This window comes from Pan paniscus, chromosome X (genome assembly GCF_029289425.2).
Source record: "Pan paniscus chromosome X, NHGRI_mPanPan1-v2.0_pri, whole genome shotgun sequence".
NCBI classification, from domain to species: domain Eukaryota; kingdom Metazoa; phylum Chordata; class Mammalia; order Primates; family Hominidae; genus Pan; species Pan paniscus.
This window is the reverse complement of record NC_073272.2, coordinates 4,742,424-4,765,176: the sequence shown is the minus strand read 5'-3', so window position 1 is coordinate 4,765,176 and position 22,753 is coordinate 4,742,424. Positions and strand designations below refer to the sequence as shown.

General features: G+C 41.0%; 1 protein-coding gene across 2 annotated transcripts in view; it reads right to left on the bottom strand.

Annotated features, from left to right (window-relative positions):
- Positions 1-10,800: 10,800 nt before the first annotated feature.
- Positions 10,801-22,753, bottom strand: part of ARSF (arylsulfatase F) — a 46,623-nt gene continuing 34,670 nt past the window's right edge. For both annotated transcript variants that reach the window (XM_008976970.4, XM_034951351.3), the window contains 4 exons: positions 22,371-22,505; positions 19,670-19,832; positions 13,340-13,464; positions 10,801-11,417 (listed from right to left, as the gene is read on the bottom strand). In XM_008976970.4, the coding sequence (XP_008975218.3) occupies positions 11,035-11,417; positions 13,340-13,464; positions 19,670-19,832; positions 22,371-22,505 (806 nt within the window). In that variant the 3' untranslated portion in view covers positions 10,801-11,034. The remainder of the gene's footprint in view (positions 11,418-13,339; positions 13,465-19,669; positions 19,833-22,370; positions 22,506-22,753) is intronic.

Below are 22,753 nucleotides of genomic sequence, written 5' to 3'. Positions count from 1 at the left end.
AAACTGACATCACCAATAAAACTCTCCTTTTTCCATGCTCATGGGTAGGAAGAATCAATATCGTGAAAATGGCCATACTGCCCAAGGTAATTTATAGATTCAATGCCATCCCCATCAAGCTACCAATGACTTTCTTCACAGAATTGGAAAAAACTACTTTAAAATTCATATGGAACCAAAAAAGAGCCCGCATAGCCAAGTCAATCCTAAGCCAAAAGAACAAAGCTGGAGGCATCACGCTACCTGACTTCAAACTATACTACAAGGCTACAGTAACCAAAACAGCATGGTACTGGTACCAAAACAGAGATATAGATCAATGGAACAGAACAGAGCCCTCAGAAATAACGCTGCATATCTACAACTATCTGATCTTTGACAAACCTGAAAAAACAAGCAAGGGGGAAAGGATTCCCTATTTAATAAATGGTGCTGGGAAAACTGGCTAGCCACATGTAGAAAGCTGAAACTGGATCCCTTCCTTACACCTTATACAAAAATTAATTCACGATGGATTAAAGACTTAAACGTTAGACCTAAAACCATAAAAACCCTAGAAGAAAACCTAGGCATTACCATTCAGGACATAGGCATGGGCAAGGACTTCATGTCTAAAACACCAAAAGCAATGGCAACAAAAGCCAAAATTGACAAACGGGATCTAACTAAACTAAAGAGCTTCTGCACAGCAAAAGAAACTACCATCAGAGTGAACAGGAAACCTACAAAATGGGAGAAAATTTTTGCAACCTACTCATCTGACAAAGGGCTAATATCCAGAATCTACAATGAACTCAAACAAATTTATAAGAAAAAAACAACCCCATCAAAGAGTGGGTGAAGGATATTAACAGACACTTCTCAAAAGAAGACATTTATGCAGCCAAAAGACACATGAAAAAATGCTCACCATCACTGGCCATCAGAGAAATGCAAATCAAAACCACAATGAGATACCATCTCACACCAGTTAGAATGGCAATCATTAAAAAGTCAGGAAACAACAGGTGCTGGAGAGGATGTGGAGAAATAGGAGCACTTTTACACTGTTGGTGGGACTGTAAACTAGTTCAACCATTGTGGAAGTCAGTGTGGCAATTCCTCAGGGATCTAGAACTGGAAATACCATTTGATCCAGCCATCCCATTACTGGGTACCTACCCAAAAGACTATAAATCATGCTGCTATAAAGACACATGCACACGTATGTTTATTGCGGCAGTATTCACAATAGCAAAGACTTGGAACCAACCCAAATGTCCAACAGTGATAGACTGGATTAAGAAAATGTGGCACATATACACCATGGAATACTATGCAGCCATAAAAAATGATGAGTTCATGTCCTTTGTAGGGGCATGGATGAACATGGAAATCATCATTCTCAGTAAACTATCGCAAGGACAAAAAACCAAACACCACATGTTCTCACTCATAGGTGGGAATTGAACAATGAGAACACTTGCACACAGGAAGGGGAACATCACACAACGGGGACTGTTGTGGAGTGGGGGGAGTGGGGAGGGATAGCATTGGGAGATACACCTAATGTAAATGACAAGTTAATGGATGCAGCACACCAACATGGCACATGTATACATACGTAACTAACCTGCACGTTGTGCACATGTACCCTAGAACTTAAAGTATAATAAAAAAACAAACCTCTCCTTGGTCTTCTGCAAGACAGCTGTAAACTTTGCTGAAGGCTCTTGTGGGGGAGCAGGATAGGTCACCCCAAAAGATAGCCCTTTGGCATAAGGGTTATTTTGAGCTGAAGACAAATGAGAAGCAAGAGCTGCTAAAAGAAAACAGAATAAACCTCTCATGGGGGTTTGTTATACAGATTAGTTCATCACCCAGGCATTAAGCTTAGAACCTGTGAAAGGATAATATATCTTGAGGTCTCCAAGTCACTAAGCTAAAGGGAAAAGTCCAGCTGGGAATTGCTTAGGGCCTCTGCCTCCCATTCTAGTCAAAGTCCCCCCTCTGCTCACTGAGAGATGCGTATCTGATCGCCTCCTTTGGAAAGGCTCATCAGAAACTCAAAACAATGCAACTGTTTGTGTCTCACCTATCTGTGCCCGGGAAACCCCCTCCCTGCTTCCAGTCTTCCTGCCTTTGCTTCAAGCTGTCCAGCCTTTCTAGACCGAATCAATGTGCTTCTTACATATATCGATTGATGTCTCATGTCTCCCTGAATGTATAAAACGAAGCTGTGCCCCAACCACCTTGGGCACATGTCGTCAGGACTTCCTGAGGCTGTGTCACGGCACGTCCTCAACCTTGGCAAAAGAAACTGTCTAAGTTAACTGAGACCTGTCTCAGACTTTCTGGGTTCACATATCCATTAGTTATTTTTCCTGATCCTCTCCCTCCTCCCACGCTCCACCTTCCGAAAGGCCCCAGTGTGTGTTGTTCCCCTCTTTGTGTCCGTGTGTTCTCATCATTCAGCTCCTATGTATAAGTGAGAACATGCGGTATTTGGTTTTCTGGTCCTGTGCTAGTTTGCTAAGGATAATGGCCTCCAGCTCCAACTGTGTTCCTGCAAAGGACATGATCTCGTTCTTTTTTAACTCAAACAATAAAAGCAAGTCAGCTAAGGGAGTGGAAAAAAAAAAAAAAAACTCTCTGCACTCTCCTATTAGCCTGAAAGTAGGCTTAGACTGTTAATTACCAGAGACACAGGCCTAGAGGAATCTACATAACAAACCTTACTCAATTTGCCTTTATCTTCCATTTGTTTCCTCCTGTATTTGTCTTCTCAAAGTTTGCAGCTCCTAGGAGCTTAAAAGGCCTTTTTCCTTTGCCTTTTTCCTTCTTGACAAATGTATTGTTCTTGGCTGATTTGTTGTATGCGCCCCAAGTTCTAACCATGTTTTTGAGTTATTCATCACTGAGTTTCACCACATGTGTATATGCACTGCATGTCTTAATAAATTCTGCTTTTCTTTTGTTCTTTTGACAGTTTAATTTCCAGAGCAGTAGCTGGAGAACTGAGGAGGACAGAGGAAAAAGTTGTTATTGTTGTTGTTGTTTTTCCTTCTGTTCTGCTGGCACCCTATCGAAATTCTTAAACATTTTGGAACAAGGAGCTGTTAAAAGAAAACTTCAGACAAGTGAAATTTGATGGAGTTTAATTGAGCAAAGAAAAGATTTGATTGAATCAGGCAGCCTCCAGAATCACAGCAGATTCAGACAGACTGCAGGGGTGCCTCATGGTTGGAACAAATTTATAGACAAAAAAAGTAAAGTGGGCCGGGCGCGGTGGCTCACGCCTGTAATCCCAGCACTTTGGGAGGCCGAGGCAGGCGGATCACGAGGTCAGGAGATCGAGACCATCCTGGCTAACACAGTGAAACCCCGTCTCTACTAAAAATACAAAAAAAAAAAAAAAAAAAAAATTACCCGGGCGTGATGGCGGGGGACTGTAGTCCCAGCTACTCGGGAGGCTGAGGCAGGAGAATGGCTTGAACCCGGGAGGCCGAGCTTGCGGTGAGCCGAGATCGCACCACTGCCCTCCAGCCTGGCGACAGAGTGAGACTCCGTCTCAAAAAAAAAAAAGGTAAAGAGAGGTACAGGAATCGGAAGTGCGGTACGGAAACAGTGAAATGGATTACTGCTCGGCGTTTGCCTGATTTGAACGCAGTTTGAACACTCAGCAGTCTATGAGTGGTTGAAGTATGGCCGCTGGGATTGGCCAACACTCAGCTATTGTTACAGATGCATGCTATTAACTTAGGTTTTCAATTTTGTTTGCCTATTAAGCTAGGATACCCTTCATCCACAAGGACTCAAATACAGAAGTACGGAGTATTTCTCGGGCCATATTTAGTTTGCTTTAACAGACATAACCATTTTATTTTTACTTTTACCTGTTTCCCCAAGAGCTGAGCGTTTTCATTTTGCATTCGGCCTTGCAAACTATATATCTGGTTCTATCCACAAAGGAATGATGCCAAGAACTGAGGTTGCTTAAGTCATTATTACTCATACTGATAGCAACAGTGGGTTTCTTCAAAAGTTTCCTCTTAAATATGCATATTTCCTAAGTCTATACCATTGAGAGCATTTCTCTGGCAAGGACCTAAATTCGGCTCTTGGGGTTAAAGTTAGGGAATCTGGATTGCTGATCAAAATTCTGCTTAGAAGAAACAAAAATAGGCTGGGCATGGTGGCTCATGCCTGTAATTCCAGCACTTTGGGAGGCCAAGATGGGCGGATGGCTTGAGCCCAGGAATTTGAGACTAGCCTGGGCAACGTAGTGAGACCCCATCTCTACAAAGTATACAAAAATTAGGAGGGAGTGGTGGCTCGTACCTGTGGTCCCAACTGCTTGGGAGGCTGACGCAGGACGACACTTGAGCCTGGGAGGTCGAGGCTGCAGTGAATGATGATTGCAGCACTGCACTGCAGCCCGGGTGACAGAGCAAGACCCTGTCTCAGAAAAAAAAAAAAAAAAAAAAGAAGGAAGGAAGTCTTTACTGTTTAAAGAATGGATACAGGCTGGAGATGTGGGTGGATATTTGGCATTTTCCAAGTGGGGGTTTCACTTGCATGTCATCTAAATGCAATGGAAAATCAAACAAGGCATACTTGAAGAGGCAGGATTTTTCTGAACCAGAATCCAAGCTTTCTATTCTGCAGAATCTGACTGTCATCCTGCCATCCGCAGCTGGAAAATGTCCATTGCTCAATTACCCTCACCAAGAGGTGGCCGGGCAACTGATCATCGCCCCATAACATCACCCCAAGGTATCCACCCATACAAACTGTGCTTCCATGCAATGTGTACTTCCTGTATCTCCCGCTTTTTTTTACAACACTGCTAAGGAAACCCGCTCCAGCCAGAGGCAGGGCTTCTGAGGCCATTTGCAGATTTGAGTAAGGAAAACCCTATAACCCTAACCCTAGGAGTCTTTACCATTTGTGGGTCCATCCAATTTGGGATTTGCTCTTGAATCCCTGTACCACCCAAGTCAAATTTCATAAAAGATTTGGATTTGAAAAAATCATTGCAAGTAGGTTTCTAAATACACTGCTTCCTTAGCTAAATTATATCCAAGATCTGAGGTACGGGTGCTGCTTTCAGCCAAGCCTTTTGAGATTATTTATTGTTGGCCCATCTCAACTCTAATTCACGTTGCTTTACTCATCCTCCGAACACGGTCTTGAGACAGAAGAAACTACGTATCTTTTCTCCAACTTTAGACCAGTGCCTGGATTATTCTAGGTTCTCCATTTATGTTCACCCTCTGGGGGATGAATGAGTAGCACGGATCACACATGCTAGTTGTAATTAAAATATATGTGCTTAGAAAAATCCAGATGATAAATGATGCACTTTGATACTTCTGTCTCTCTCCCCCGCTACCCTTCTGTCTGTCTTTCTTTCTCTAATTTTTGCTTTCTGTTATTCCTGTCTGAAACTTTAGGCAATGCATTCCATTCCTTCAAAGCTACTAAGGGTTTGAGGAGCTTATGTAAAATACTGACCACCTCAGATGGATAAAGTAGGTGGAGGTGAATTTCTGGATGTAATCAAACAATATGGGTTGAAAAAGGTGTCTTTCCTTTTCAAATTCCTCTCCTGAGAATAAAGTGAAAATGTATGCTATCTTTACAAAAATGAAATAAACGCACACATTTATCATCTTAGGAGTTTGGAGCTAGCTGTGCGGCAGCTAGGTTAGCACGCCACCTAGTGTTTAAATTCGTGTCATGATTAAAAACACGCAGTGCTCAATCAGGCTTGTATTCCTCCAAGCGAAGGAAAGAATATAAATTATTTAAAGGATGATTCAGAATGAGGAAATAATAGACATCCCTTAAGTAACTATATTTGCAGACTGAATTGTATAATTTATCTTTCTATTTAGGGAAAAAGGTTAATTAAGGGCTTAAGGGGCATATGGAAAATATTGACCACCTCGGATGGACAAGGCAGGTGAAGGTATTTTCTCGATGCAATGGGTCATGATAGGTTAATTAAGCATTGAGTTTGGAGTGTTTAGACCAATGGCAAAGGTTTGTATCATTTTGATAGATGACATTCTTTCAATTTTAATCTTAAGGTATTTTCAAAATAACCACTAGAAAAGGAAATATAATACTTATTAAGAGCTACCTATGGGCCTATGGGCTATGTGCAAAGTCTTTTACAGATATTATCTCCATGAATCTTTGTAAGTCTGGTAATATACTTTTTAATTGCATTTCACAGAGGGAACAATTGAAGTACAGATAGATTAGGGAATATGTCCAAAGATATTTAGCTGGCAAGAAGAACAATTCCCATTCACCCCATTGTGTCAAACCCTAGAGAACATTCTTTCCACCTCTGAACACCACTGTGTGGAAAAGAACGTGTTCCCTTGGTTGTACATAGCTTGCTTTTATCTACTACCTTCTCCTTGCCATGTGGTTAAAGAAAATGGAAGGACCGGAGCCAGGGAGGGAGAAGGACCTTGCATTTGGGGTTGACAACCTTGGGTTCAGACCTCATGGTCCTGCTCCCTTTACAGTGCAGACTCATCAAAGCCTCTTCGTGTCTTCACACTCTGTGTTCTTCATCTGCAAATATAAGAGCATTTGAGAAAATGATTTCAGAAGTTATTTCTCAGGCTAAAATCCTAAGATTCTGTTCTAGGGTATTCTAAATTCAAAATGAACCTCCTCCTAAGAGTGATGAAAAAACGAAGATGTCTTAGAGATCTTAGAACAAAGAGTGGCAGAAAAATGCTCAGCCTTTGTAAGAAATTCTTTTGTGGACAAATAAGGTCTAATATGGTTGCCCCAAATCACTTAGGAAAAAGATATCCTTGTTTAATAGTTAATATTAAGACAGTTATTTGTATTTCACTTGACACATTCATATTACTCCTTAGTAAAGACAAGGCAACAGTATCGGTCCATTGAAATAAGTCAAACACACATAATTTTCTAATTTTTTTTTTATTTCCATAGGTTTTGGGGGAACAGGTGGTGTTTGGTTACATGAGTAAGTTCTTCAGTGGTGATATGTGAGATTTTGGTGCACCCATCACTGAGCAGTATACACTGCACTCAATTTGTAGTCTTTTATCCCTTACCCCCTTCCCACCCTTTCCCCCAGAGTCCCCAGAGTCCACTGTGTCACTCTCAGGCCTTTGCATCCTCATAGCTTAGCTCCCACTTATGAGTGAGAACATACGATGTTTGGTTTTCCGTTTCTGAGTGACTTCGCTTAGTCTCCAAACCCATCCAGGTTGCTGCAAATGCCATTAATTCATTCATTTTCATGGCTGAGTAATATTCCATTGTACATATATATACCATAATTTCTGTATCCACTCATTGACTGATGGGCATTTGGGCTTGTTCCACATTTTTGCAATTGCAAATTGACGAACACACATGATTATATTACTCCTGGGGTTGCACCTTTGAGAGACACTCCTGGAGGACAAGTGAGTCTCAAAGTGGGGCTTAGCCCGCAAGTGTTCTTGGCTTAGCTCGGGAAAGAATTTAGGGGCAAACCAGAGGTAGAAGAAAACTGCTTTATTGAAGTGACAGTGTTATAGCTCCGTGACTGCTCTTGCAGAACAGGGCTACCCTGCAGGCAGAGAGTAGCAGCTCAGGGCATATTTTTTTTGAAGTCATATTTATACCCATTTATTTTGATTTGTATTTTTTCCTTGTTGGAGACCGTGCCTCACTCTGTCTCCCAGGCTGGAGCACAGTGGCACGATCTTGGCTCACTGCAACCTCTGCCTCCCGGGTTCAAGCAATTCTCCTGCCTCAGCCTCCTGAGTAGCTGAGACTACAAGCATGCTCCACCACACCCAGCTAATTTTTTTTGTATTTTTAGTAGAGACAGGGTTTCACCATATTGGTCAGGCTGGTCTCAAACTCCTGACCTCAAATGATCTGCCCGCCTCGGCCTCCCAAAATATATACCCATTTTTAATTGCATGCAGATTAAGGTGCGGGTTATGCAGAAATTTCTAGGGAAAGGGTAGTAATCGTTGAGTTATTGGGTCATTGCCATGGAAAGAGGTGGTAACTCCTGGGTGTTGCCATGGCAATGGTAAATTGACATGGCACACTGATGGGCGTGTCTGACTGAAAGCTGCTTTGGTCTGCCCTGTTTTAGCTAGCCCTCAATCTGGTCTGGTGTCCAACCCCCACCTCTGGAGTCAAGTCCCGCCTCCTACTTCAACACCATAGGGTTGATGTACATGGAGATTTGGGATTGGCATGGCTAGGGTGCCAGTCTCAGCCCAGTAACACCTAAGCTGTGTTCTCCTGAGCAAATTAGAGAGCATTTCCAAGTCCCAGGTACTCTTCTTGGTATATAAGGGTGCAAAGGGTTAAATTATGACCTCCTCGAAGGTTACATTAAAGTCCTAAATCCTGGTACCTGCACATGAGACTTTATTTGGAAATAGGGTCTTTAAAGATGCCATCAAGAGAAAATGAGGTCATACTAGATGAAGGTGGGTTCTAAATTCCATATGACTATAATCTCTCTCTATAAGGAGAGAGAGATTTAAAGACACAGAGCGTAGACATTCATGTAATGACAAAGGCAGAGATTGGAGTGATATGTCCACAAGCCAAGGAATTTCAAGGATTGGCAAGGACGGATTCTACCCAGGGCCTCCGAGGAAGCACCTTGATTTTTGAACTTCTAGCCTCCAGAATTGTGGAAGAATGAATGTCTGTTTTCTTAAACCACCAAGTTTATGGTGATTTTTATGGCAGCTCTGGGCAATCTCACACAAGTGTTTATACCTAAATCATGAGGCTGAATTAAGAAGGAAATAAGAGACTTCATCAAAGCTCTGGCACATTCTGGGGGGATCAAAGCAGTGTTGCTCCGAGGTTGTTGATGACTACTTCTCTTTGCTTTCTAGAACCTGGCTGCTCACCACGCTGTCTTATCAGCTGTTGCTGAAATTTCCAGACTGCCAGGAGACCAATTGCTATGTCACTCAGTGCTAGCATGTGTGAAAAAAAAATATCCTGGGCCCCCAAAATGACTCAGGAAAACTCAAGCTGGAAACTGCTCAGGGCAAACCTGCCTCCCATTCTATTCAAAGTCACCCTTCTGCTCACTGAGATAGATGTATATCTGATCGCCTCTTTTGGAAAGGCTAAGCAGAAAGTCAAAAGAATGCAACTGTTTGTGTCTCACCGTCTGTGACCTGAAAGCCCCCTCCCACTTCAAGTCTTCCAGCCCTTACTTCAAGTGGTCCCGCCTTTCCAAAGCGAACCAGTGTACTTCTTACATATGTTGATTGATGTCTCATGTCTCCCTAAAGTGTACAAAATGAAGCTGTGCCCCAACCACCTTGGGCACATGTTGTCAGGACTTCCGGAGGCTGTGTCACAGGCACGTCCTCAACCTTGGCAAAATAAACTTTCTAAGTTATCTGAGACTTGTCTCAGACTTTCTGGGTTCACACACGTTTTGCTGAATTATTGCACCACTCTTGATTCAATTTCTATCTGTTGTTGACAAACATAAACCCTTTTGGTTGGTTAGTGGCCACGTTTAGACTTGATCCTCTTAATGCACTGTTTAAATGCCTCGTATGTTGCCTCCTGATGACACAGGGCCTTATATTTAGAGCAAAGCAACTGAGCAGATGGCACAAGTGTCTGTAGGTGCTTGTTTTCTGGCACGGAAAGACACGTTTAGAAAATGGAAATTAGGCTTGATGCAGTGGCTCATGCCTATAATTCCAGCACTTTGGGAGGCTGAGGCAGGAGGATCACTTGGGGACAGGAGTTTGAGATGGGCCTGGGCAACATAGCAAGACCCATTCTCTACAAAAGAATAAAAAGAGCCGGGTGTGGTGGTGTGTGTCTGCAGTGCCACCTACTCCAGAGGCTGAACTGGGAGGATTGCTGTGGAGTCTTCAGTGAGTTATGATGGTGCCAGTGCCCTCAGCTGTCAACATGGATGACATAGTAACTATCTACACAGGAAGGTCATGAGCTACTGACTTCTTCAGAGGCAACAAATGGTCATTGATGTCCTTCACCCCAGGAAGGCAACAGCACCTAAGACAGATATTCAGGAAAAACTAGCCGAAATGGACAAGACCACACAGGATGTCCTGGTTTTTTGGTTGTTTTTGAAATGGAGTCTTGCTCTGTTGCCCAGGCTGGAGGGCAGTGGCGCAATCTTGGCTCACTACAACATCTGCCTCCCAGGTTCAAGCAATTCTCCTGCCTCAGCCTCCCCAGTAGCTGGGATTACAGGCATGTGTCACCACGCCTGGCTAATTTTTGTATTTTTAGTAGAGACAGGGTTTCATGATGTTGGACAGGCTGGTCTCAAACTCCTGGCCTCAAGTGATCCCCCCACCCCAACCTCCCAAAGTGCTGGGATTATAGGAGTGAGCCCCCGTGCCCAGCCAGGATGTCCTCTTTGTATTCATATTCAGAATTCATTTTGGTGGTGGCAAGACAACTGGTTTTGGCACGATTTACAAATCTTCAGATTATGCAAAGAAAAATGAACCCAAACATAGACTTGCAAGACACAGCCCATGTGAGAAGAAAAAGACCTCAAGGAAACAGCAAATGGAATGAAAGAACAAAACAAAGAAAGTCAGGAAGACTGCAAAGGCCAGTGTTGGTGCTGGCGATAGGCAAGGTGGAGACTGGGTGAAAAACAGAAGAAGTAGCAATTCTGCAGTGACATTATCAGCAGCCATCGTGCGGATTTTTTTGTAAGAGAATTAGTAAATTATAAGCTTTCGGGAAATAAAACAAATTTCAATCAACATTTATCCACAGGAATCCAAAAAAAAGCAGCAAGTGGAACAACCAGTGGGCCTTTAATAATCTGGAATGGTAGATGAATTTATTGACTATTAAATGCACTCCTTGCCAACTTGAAAGCACCAAAGTTAGTGCTTCCTTTGGTAGCCTGATTGTAATTATCTCTTCTCGTTAGGACCAAAGGCTTCCTCTGGTAGCCTGATTGTAATTATCTCTTCTCGTTAGGACCAAAGGCTTCCTCTGGTAGCCTGATTGTAATTATCTCTTCTCGTTAGGACCCCGAGGCTGAGAGAGTTCCTCTTCCTTGTCACACAGACAAAATGGGAACACCCCACAGCAAGGCTTCAGCCACGTCCTGCCCTGATTCAGTTCTGAGAGTTGGTAGGTCACAGGCACGATGGTTTCCTGGTGTTCCTTCAGGGCGTTGGCCACCTTTTTAATCACAAAATCATGGAGGGGCTCTGTGGCAGGTGTCAGGGGTGTGGACTCTGAGGGGTCCCTGGAGAGATCGAAGAGCAGAGGGGGGTTGTGGTAGGTAACCTGTTCTCCGAAACATCTGCATAATGAGGTGACATAGCAGCCACCAGAAGCTGGTGGCTGGAATACCGGGGTCACATAGTGAGCCTTCCAAACTGACCCACCTGGAGGAGAAAAGAGAGACTCGTCAAATGATGCGCACTTCAGCCAGATCAAAGGAAGAAGTCCTAGTGTTCTATAGCAGGGGTCCCCAGTCCCCAGGCCACAAACTGATACCTGTTCGTGGCCTGTTAAGAATCTGGTCACACACAGGAGGTGAGTGGTTGGGGGAGAGAGCGAAGCTTTATCTCTGTATTTACAGCCATTCCCTATCGTTGGCATTATTGCCTGAGCTCTTCCTCCTGTCAGATATCAGTGGCTGCATCAGATTCTCATAAGAGCACGAGACCTATTGTGAACTGCGCATGCGAGGGATCTGGGTTGCAGGCTACGTATGAGAATCTAATGCCTGATGATCTGTCACTGTCTCCCATCACCCCCAGATGGGACCATCTAGTTGCAGGAAAGCAAGCTCAGGGCTCCCACTGATTCTACATGATGATGAGTTGTAGAATTATTTCATTATGTAATACAATGTAATAATGATAGAAATAAAGTGCACAATAAATGTCATGCATTTGAATCATCCCAAAACCATCCCCCACCCCAGTCTGCAGAAAAATTATCTTTTACAAAACTGGTCCCTGGTGCCAAAAAAGTTGGGGACTCCTGTTCTAAACACTGTAGAATAACTATAGTTAACAATAATATGTTACATAGTTACAAATAGCTAGAAGGAGGATATTCAATGTTCCCAACACAAAGAAATTATGCATGTTTGAGATGATGGATGTGCCAATTATTCTAATCTGATCGCTATGCATTGCCTATCTCAAAATATCACTAGATACCCCCAATTTTCATGTGCAATGTGTGCATATTATTATATGTGTGTCACTTTTTAAAAATTTAAAAAACTTCCAATTTCTGGGTCATAAACTCATTTTCTTCTAACACTTTTAATCTTACATTTTATCTTTAGTCTGCCTAGAATTGATTTTTATAAATGAAAGTTTAGCCATGACCACTTATGCCTACAAAATAACCTGCCCATAGAAGATATTCAATACATATTTTTTTATCTCCAAAAAAAAAAAAAAAGAAAGAAAGAAAGCACATCAGAGGCATGCACCCAAGGTGCTGGCTTCTCTTGTCTTCTTCCATCTTCTCAAGGCTGGTTCTTGGGCTTCTTTTTGCCCACACATCAATGCTAAATATTATGCAATCCTTACAACAAAACGAGAACATTAGAGTTCCCTGGTGAAATGATATACACATTTTCCAGCAGATATCAGTCCTGTTTCTAAAAATGTATATATATTTTTTGGTTTTGTTTTTGTTTGAGATGGAGTCTCACTCTGTCTTCCAGACTGGAGTGCAATGGTGTGATCTCAGCTCACTGCAACCTCTGCCTCCTGGGTTCAAGTGATTCTACCACCTCAGCCTCCCAAGTAGCTGGGACTACAGGTGTGCACCACCATGCCTGGCTAATTTTTGTATTTCTTAGTAGAGACAGGGCTTTGCCATGTTTGCCAGGCTGGTCTCAAATTCCTGACCTCAAGTGATCTGCCCGCCTCGGCCTCCCAAAGTTCTGGGATTACAGGCGTGATCCACCACACCTGGCTAAAAATGTATGTTTCGTAAAAGTGTCTCCCTGACTTTATAGGCAAATCTTATGTTCATACATCTGTTTTCTTTATTAAAGTGTAATCGATAAGTAAAAATTGCATAGATTTTCCATGCACAATGTGATGTTTTAATGTATGTGCGACTGCTGAGATAATTAAGTGAAGCCAATTAGCATCTCCATTACCCCCGCCTGCCTTTCTGCAGAAGAGCAATTCTGAGAAACTTCTCCAAAAACATGTGTTCAGTGAGCCCTGGAATGAAAGGACCGGTCTAGAGAGGAAAGGAAGAATGCATTCAGGATACACCTGAGTGACCCTGCTCCTGGCAGGGAACAGGAAGCAACGGGTTGAGCACTCACTGTCGTCCTTGGGGATCCACCGCACGGCGTGCAGGTAGGAGCCACAGTAGTGGAAAAGAAATTCATGCTCCGAGTGCCTGACGTTGCCCTGCAGCAAGGGCATGAGGTCTCGGCCGTCAATGACCCTGCAGAGACACAGACAGTGCAGATAAGGAAAATGGGGAGAAGGGACGTTGGGTCCCAAGCTACCTGAAGGGTACTTGGTGAAGACTGCGTCATGCCTCAGGTCCAGAGGACAGCGTACTGAGTCTTTAGGAAAACTCATGCATGCTCTCTGGGAGATTACACTCCAGTGGACAAGAGAAGAAAGCTAAGTTCTGATCCTGAAATGATGAGGCCGAGGAATGTGACAATGCATGCCCCAAAGGCGAAAAGATCAGACAGCCTTGGTTGCGACACAGAGCTCTCCACAGCTCAGCAATTTATGGCAATTTCATAAATCTGAACTTCATTTGCAATTATATTGCTACCCTTTGAAAAAATTTTATGTAGTCACTAAAAAGTCATATACTTCTAATTTTATATGAGAAATGGAGTAAATGAACGCACAAACAGAAAACCAATCACCATGTTCTCACTTACAAATGGGAGCTAAACACTGGGTACACATGAACATGAACATGGGAACATTAGACACCGGGGGGCTCCAAAAAGCAGGAGGGAGGGAGGAGGGAAGGGTTGAAAAAGTACCCGTTGGGTACTGTGTTCACTGCTTGGCTGATGAATTTAATAGAAACCTCAGCATCACACAATATATCCAAATAACAAACCTGCACATGGGACCCTGAATCTAAACTAAAATGAATTTTAAAAATTTATATTATAAAATATATCTTATGCCTTGTATTAGAAAGCAATAATAATAAAACCTGCTTTGTAATGGGACACATAATAATACATCCCAGATAAGGATTTTTCTCTTTTATTTTTTTTGAGATGGAGTTTCACTCTTGTTTCCCAGGCTGGGGGCAGTGGTGTGATCTCTGCTCACCGCAACCTCTGCTTCCCGGGTTCAAGGGATTCTCCTGTCTCAGCCTTCCGAGTAGCTGGGATTACAAGCATGTGCCGCCACACCCAGCTAATTTTGTATTTTTAGTAGAGATGGGGTTTCTCCATGTCAGTCAGGCTGGTCTTGAACTCCCAACCTCAGGGGATCCACCCACCTCGGTCTCCCAAAGTGCTGGGATTATAAGCGTGAGCCACCGCGCCCAGCCAGGATTTTTTTTTCTTTCTTGGAGACAGAGTTTTGCTCTTGTTGCCCAGGCTGGAGTGCAATGGCACGATCTCGGCTCAATGCAACCTCCATCTCCCAGGTTCAAGCAATTCTCCTGCCTCAGCCTCCTGAGTAGCTGCGATTACAGGCGTGTGCCACCATGCCTGGCTAATTTTGTATTTTCAGTAGAGACGGGGTTTCACCATGTTGGTCAGGCTGGTCTCGAACTCCTGACCTCAGGTGACCCATCTGCCTTGGCCTCCCAAAGTGCTGGGAATACAGGTGTGAGCCACCGTGCCATGCCTAAAAAGGATCTTAAAAGAAATAAAACTATATTTACTATCAGATACAATGATTTCCTATGTTAATTATCACTGAAAAAACTGCCGGAAATAATGAGTAAGACTAGCAAGATCACACAATACAATAACAACTTTTAAAAATGTCTATATATTTACAATGAATAGCTGGGAATAGCTTTTTAAAGTATCATGTACTATAACATGAGAAAGCATGAAGTATTTAGGGACAGCATTTTTATGTGAAAAATTTGTATGAGAAAAGCCACAAAGCACCAAATAAGAGAAATAAATGGAGAAATGAACTATATTTATTGATTGGAAAATTCAAAGTTTTTTAAGACATCAATTTTCTGCAAATTGATCTATAGATTTAAAGCAATCTCAATCACAATTTCAGAAAGGTTTATGTTGAAAGGAAGAAACTTATTCCAAAATTTACATGGGAAAATAAAGATCCTAGAATGGTTTAAAATTTTTTGAAGAAGACAATAGTTTGAAGACTCACTACATAACTCCCAGATTTACTATAAAGCTAGACTAATTGAGACAGCGTAGTGTTGAAATAAGGGTTTCAATGGATCAATGAAATAGGAGAGTCCAGGAATTGACCAACACGAATACTGCTTTTCAACAAATGCTCAAAATAATTCAGTAGAGATAGGACTGTCTTTCAATAAATGACAGTAGACAAATTGGATATCCAAATGCAAGGAAAATAAATCTCAGCCTATACCTCAAGCCACATTAAAAAATTAACTCAATGTGGACCATAAGCCTAAATGTAAACCCAAAACTATAAAACTTCTAAGTGAAAACATAGGAGAAAATCACTGTGATCTTTTGATAAGAAAATTTTTTTTAAGTTTTATCACAAAAATCACAAGTTATAAAAGAAAAAAAGATAAATTAGCCATTATCAAAATGTAAAACTTCTGCTTTTCAAATGGCAATGTCAAGAAAATAAACATGTGACCTCACTCCATTAGTGGGGAAAAAGAAGAAAAGAAAAAAATTAAAATATTAAATATCAATTTTAAAAAGTTTAGAGCATTAGAACACCATCCTGATTACTCTTTTAAACTTGATTACTCTAGCTTTATAGTAAATTTTGGAATTATGTAGTGAGTCTTCAAATGATTTTCTTCTTCAAAAAATTTTAGGCTATTCTATATTCTTTATTCTAGAAAATCCTATGAAATACTTTTGATCTGCAGTTGATTGAATTCGCAGATGCAGAACCTCTGAGTTCAGAGGGATGACTATTTGCTTCTACTCCACGGCTTGTCTTTTTCTTTTCTTTTAAACTTTCTTTTAAGTTCATATTTAATATTTTAATTTTTTCTTTCTTTTCTTTTTTTCTCCACTAATGGACTGAGGTCACATGTTTATTTACTTGATATTGACATTTGAAAAGCAGAAATTTTAAATTTTGATAATGACTAATCTATCACTTTTTTCTTTTATAGCTTGTGACTTTTTTGATAAATCTTAAAAAAATTATTTTCTTATCTGAATATTACAATGATTTTCTCCTATGTTTTATTTAGAAGTGTTATAATTTTGGGTTTACATTTAGGCTTATGGTCCTTTTAGGGACGGTCTTGTCTGTACTGAATATGTACAGACTTTTTCTCGTCATTATTCCCTAAAGGATACAATATTAACAACTATTTTATGTGGCATTTACATACATTGTATTAGGTATTATGAGTAATCAAGAGATGATTTAATATATACAAGAGGATGTGTGTAGGTAATATGCAAATACTACAGTATTTTACATCAGGGACGGGAGCATCTGGGTATTTTGGTATCCACGTGAGGTCTTGAGACCAACCCCCCATGGATACCAAGGGACAGCTGTATTGGTAAACCACATACCTGATAAGTCATTTTTTCCCAACACTTTGATAAACCATTGCATCCTCAGATTCCCGTGTTTCTACACATTAATGGTGTCCTCTGTTTTATCTTTACTTTTCTTTTTTGTCTATTCTACACTCTTGTTCAGGATCTCTGGTTATAAATCTGTCCATCTCTATTTTTGGTTGTAATTTGCTTTATCTGTTTTGTGTGATGAGGTGGTGAAACAAATTGTGTTAATTCTAAAAATAAATAACTATTTGGCTTTTACAGTATTAGCAGCCTTCATTTCTGTACAGGTGAGAGCCGCTTTTGAGTTCTTCTTGTTGATTTCATTGTGTTGGGGATTGAAGCAGACAGGAGAGAGGTATCCACAGGCCCTCATGATGCTGGTGTCATAGACAGTGAGCCTGATACTGTGAATTTGCTGTTTGTTCCCTTCTACGTAGTACAGCTATTCTCTATTAGCAAGGACATATTTAACTGGTCAATGCACATGCCAAAGAAGTCATGAATTCAAAGAAAGAGGCTTGGGAGAACCAAGCATAGGAATAACCAAAAGGTCAACCTGATGAGTAGTACCCGGCACGCCAACCTGTACGTGAAGCTGAGGTTAGGTCTCCCACCACAGTGCCTTAGTCATCTCCGCGATATTCTTCCACTTCCCGTTTAACTACAAAGATGGTGCGTCCTCTGAGGACTTAGCCTATGGCTAGTGGAGTCATGGTTGCAGGCAGGAAAGGACAGCTGTACTATACATCTTATCAAGGACACCAAACTCATAACCCTAAACCCCTGACCAAATGAGCATGTAATCTCATGGCGCCGAATGCACTGGAGTGATGAGTGACTCCAATCAACTCGTTCTTCTTTTTAACGTGAGGACAACGGCTGGAACTTGGCAGCAGTTGCCTTCCACCCTCATGCAACGTAACAATATTGTGCCTGGACATTTGCCGTCTCCCTAACAGGCTGTTGGGCTATGTGGAACGACAGACTTCTTAAAACAACTATTTCTAAATGGTAGAACAGGAAAGCTGGGCTTCTCCATAGTTTTTTGATAGGTTCTTTTTGCAATAACTTCACAGTGGTTTTTAAAATATTTTTTCTGGGCTGGACATGATGGCTCATACCTGTAAATCCCAACACTTTGGGCGGTTGAGGAGGGAGGATCACTTGAGGTCAGGAGTTCAAGACCAGCCTGGCCAACATGGCGAAAACCCATCTCTACAAGACATACAAAAATTACCCAGGCGTGGTGGCCGGTGCCTGTAGTCCCAGCTACTGGAGAGGCTGAGGCAGGAGAATTACTTGAACCCGGGAGGCAGAGGTTGCAGTGAGCTGAGATCGTGCCACTGCACTCCAGCCTGGGCAACAGAACGAAACTCTGTCTCAAAAATAAAATAAATAAAAATAATAAAATATTTTTTCTTTCCTGTGTTAGCATCATCAATGACTAACTTCTTTCCAGGCAGAAAATAAAAATGTCTTCATCTAAAGTTCAGTCCCGAAAATTATAAAATAAATTCCAGCCTTAGTGTGTTGATACAGATATCTGCTAGCATCAAACATAAATTTTTAAATATTAGAAAGGCAAACTTGGGGATGTGTCTTGATTAGTTCTTGATAGTTTGTTTTTTAGTAAGTTAACCATGACTTCTAAAATATTTTTCTTTTCTGTATTAGTGCCAACAGAACCTATTTCTTCAGAAATAGATTAGCTTTGTTACGTGAAGAAAGAAATATTACAAGAACTCTGTGGGCTTGGAGGAGAGACATAGCTGCGGTTCTAACCCATCTGGATTCCCTTGCAGAGCTGTGATCAATGAACTGTCAATCAATCAGCAGCAAACCTACCTAGGCTGGTTGCTGCCGGGGAATGGAGCAATGTAGTATGAATGATCTCCTTTTGAAGAAATTCAAAGTATTCATGATAGAGTTCAAAGCATCCTGAAACATCTTACCTTCTTCTCAGTCTTCCAGATCTTTCATACCAGAGACTAGGATTATTTTTCCCTTTCTTATAGAGATGAGTGAGTTTTACCTACCATGTCTTCATCTCCAAAGCTTCCTGTCTCCATCTTTCTCTCAATTGAAAATGTTAAAGTATCTAAGATGGTCCGCATTAGATTAGTATCTAAGACTGGTCTCTGATACTTGTTCAGGACCTCTGGTTATAAATCTGTCCATCTCTATTTTCGGTTGTAATTTGCTTTATCTGTTTTGCGTGGTGAGGTGTTCCTCAGAAAACCAAAAATAGAGCTACCATGTGATCCAGAAATCCAACTACTTGGTATACACCCAAAAGAAAAGAAATCAACAGATCAAAGGAATAGCTGCATTTCCATGTTTATCGCAGCACTCTTCACAATAGCCAAGCTATAGAATCAACCTAACCACCTATCGGCAGACAAATTAACTTTTTAAAAAGTGTTATATATGCACAAGGGAATACTATTCACCCCTAAAAAAGAAGGAATTCCTGTCATTTGCAGCAACATGAATGGAACTGGTGGCCATTATGTTAAGTGAAATAAGCCAAGCCCAGGGAAAGGCAAACATCACATCTTCTTACTCAGTGTGGGAGCTAAAAATAAATAATAGTGAATCTTAGGAAGATAGAAAGTAGAATAGTGATGACCAGAGGGGAGAGATGAGAGGAAAATGAAGGGGAAAAAAAGAAAATAAGTATGTTTATTACCACTGAACTGTATACTGAAAAATGGTAAAGATGGTAAATTACATATGTATATTTTACCTCAATAGAAAAAAAGAAAAGACTGATCTCTTCTGAAAAATGCTGAATAGACACAGTCATATAGGAAGGTAAAACTGTGTAGATACTAGGGAAAAAGTGGGTCTGCCAGGATAGAGTCAGTCTCCTTGTTCTGAATCTTCTGAGAAGGAAGAAGGGTGAAAATAAGCTCTTGTTAACAGTTTATATGACATCACCTGTCCTGAGGGAGACTTCCTCCTGACACTGATGCGACAGTTGGTAAAATATCCATTAAACTTGTAGGTTCCTTAATCAACCGTCCAGCTGGTACCTTTCCAGGCCATCGGACAATTCCTGGGACGCGGATTCCACCTTCCCAGCCCCCCATGCCTTTTCCACCTATAAGACAATGCAATTAAGTTCAATTATTGTGCCTAGTTAAAATAGTCACTCTATTGAATGTATTTAAAAGGTAAGCTAGTATCAAAAGAGATCACATTTGTATAGTGTCTACTCTATGTAGAGTCCTAGTGGGGTAAGTAGTGCACGTCTACAGAATTATATTTTCCTGTGCTGCTGGTAGGTTTTTGATTAAATAACTAAGCATATGTAATATTGGACATTTACATTCTATTTGCATGGCTATTTTCTCTACTTAAAGTGTTCTTATCTCAAATATACACCTACTTCATTTCCAACCTCCCTCATACCTTTGCTCAAAGTAACTTCCTATATTTTTTTAAATTAATATTTTTCTTGTATCCAGCCCCCAATTTTATGGAACTCACAGTAACCTCAATGAGGCATGCCTGAACATTTTATTTGAAATGGCAGTCCCACCCCAGAATTCTTTACTCTCGTGTTTTTTTCATATTTACAGCCACCTTCTAATATGCCATATTATTTATTTATTTTATTTTATTTTCTGCTGTGCCTCCCCCCAGTAGGATATAAACTCCATGAAGACGAGGATTTCTGCCTATTTTGCTCACTGTTGATTCATGCACCTTGAAAACAAATGGAATACTATGGACATATGGTAACTTATTGTCCACATCAAGGTATTATTGAGAATAAAAGCAGAAAGTTGTCTTAATTATACCAAGATGACAGGCATACACCAGGATTTCCAGGGGGAAATTAGGAGAAGTGGCCACTGTCCTGTGTTAATTGACTCTTATTTTATTAAGTTAATCAGAGTAAAATCTACATTATGTCATGGCATGCTGAAAAGTTAATTTCTTTTTTTATGAGATGGAGTCTCGCTCTGTTGCCAGGCTGGAGTGCAGAGCTGCTATCGCGGCTCACTGCAACCTCCGCCTCCTGGGTTCAAGTGATTCTCCTGCCTCAGCCTCCTGAGTAGCTGGGACTACAGGTGTCCGCCACCATGCCCAGCTAATTTTTGTATTTTTAGTAGAGATGGAGTTTCACCATGTTGGCCAGATGGTCTCGATCTCTTGACCTTGTGATCCGCCTGCCTCAGCCTCCCAAAGTGCTGGGATTACAGGCGTGAGCCAAAAATTTTTAAAAACAGTTCCCATAAGCAAACATACAATGTCTAACATGCACACGCATGCTTATAGCAGTGCAATTCTCAATTGCAAAGATATGGAACCAGCCTAAGTACCCATCAACCAACAGGTGGATAAAGAAAACGTGGTGTACATACACCATGGAATTCTACTCAGCCATAAAAATAAATGAAATAATATCTTTTGCAGTAACTTGGATGGAGCTGGAGGCCATTATTCTAAGTGAAGTAACTCAGGAATGGAAAACCAAACAGCCTGTTTTCACTTATAAGTGGGAGCTAAGCTACAAGAATGCAAAGGCATAAGAATCATATAATGGGCTCTAGTGACTTTGGGGAATGATTGGGAGTAGGCTGAGGAAAAAAATACTACATATTGGGAACAGAGTACATGCTCAGATGACGGTGCACTAAAATCTCAGAAATCACCACTAAAGAACTTATCTATGTAACCAAAAACCACTTGTAGCCCCAAAACTACTGAATTTTTTTTTAAAATAGAATGTCTATAATAATTTCCACTAAGGATTTGTTTTGGGTCCTAAGTGCACACTTTAGTGCTACACGCTCTAAAGAGTACACATTCATACCCTCTGCAAGATGGAGGCAGAGCCTTTACCTCATTCATACAGAAATTATAATTTCCTACCGAATCCAAGACTGTGGAATCTGTAGTTGCATGAATAACAACGTATTTTCCTCTAGAAAATACTTTAAAATCTCTCTCAAGACATATGATAAAATATACTCGACATTTTCCAGATAATTATCTTTTTTCTTTTTCCCTTTTTAATCCTCATTTCACAAATGAAGATAATATTCTAACATCAGGTTACACATTATAGACCTGGCCAATGTAGTAGCTTATGGACCTATTTTGTGGACTAAATGTTACAGCAGGACATAAAATCAGTATATGTGAATTTAATCATGAAACCCAAGACAGGCTTGTCTACTTTCTATGCTATACTATATCCTTGGAAGAGAGTGTCGAAGACTTCTTAATGATGAAGGATCCCTGGTTTCTGATCTCTGTTCTCTAGGAATCACACTCCCCCTCATTTAATCTCTCAATAATCTCATAAACGGAATGAATGAGTGGATATTTCTTTAAAGACCCCATAAAAGCATCTGCTTGTGCTAACTCCTCATAATTTGATAGGGTTGTCAGAAAGGCATATTTCTAGATGCTCCCTCTACATACATGGCTTCCTTCCACAGAAATGTTAACAAATGTAAGACCAATTTTCTTGACCTTGGTCCGATACTTCATTTTACTAAGAGTCAAATTAAACAAACTTGTTCAGTTTTTCAGGCCTCATTTCTTTGTGTCATGGGCTTTAATTATAAGAACCACAAAAAAGCTTATTCACCACCAGATCACTTGCATGAGTTCCTCTCCTCACCTTTGTATATTCCATTCCATCCACCAAGTTGGGCATGCCCTCGCCTAGCTTCCAAATGCCCTCCGTGATCTGATGTAAAGTAGACAAAGGTGTTGTTCCTTAGGCCAAAATCATCGATAGCATCAAGAATCTTGCCTAAAATAATATACAAGAGACAAGTAAAAATAATGACATTATGAGGTATTTCACCCCTAAGTCAAATGGGCATGAGCTATCTAAAGGAAAACAAGGATGGTGTGACCCTATGTCAAAAGCCACAAAAGAAAAGAAATGTGCATTAACAGTTTAAATTGACAAACCATTGAAAGAGAAAAAAATTGAGAGTCAGGCCGGGCGCGGTGGCTCATGCCTGTAATCCCAGCACTTTGGGAGGCTGAAGTGGG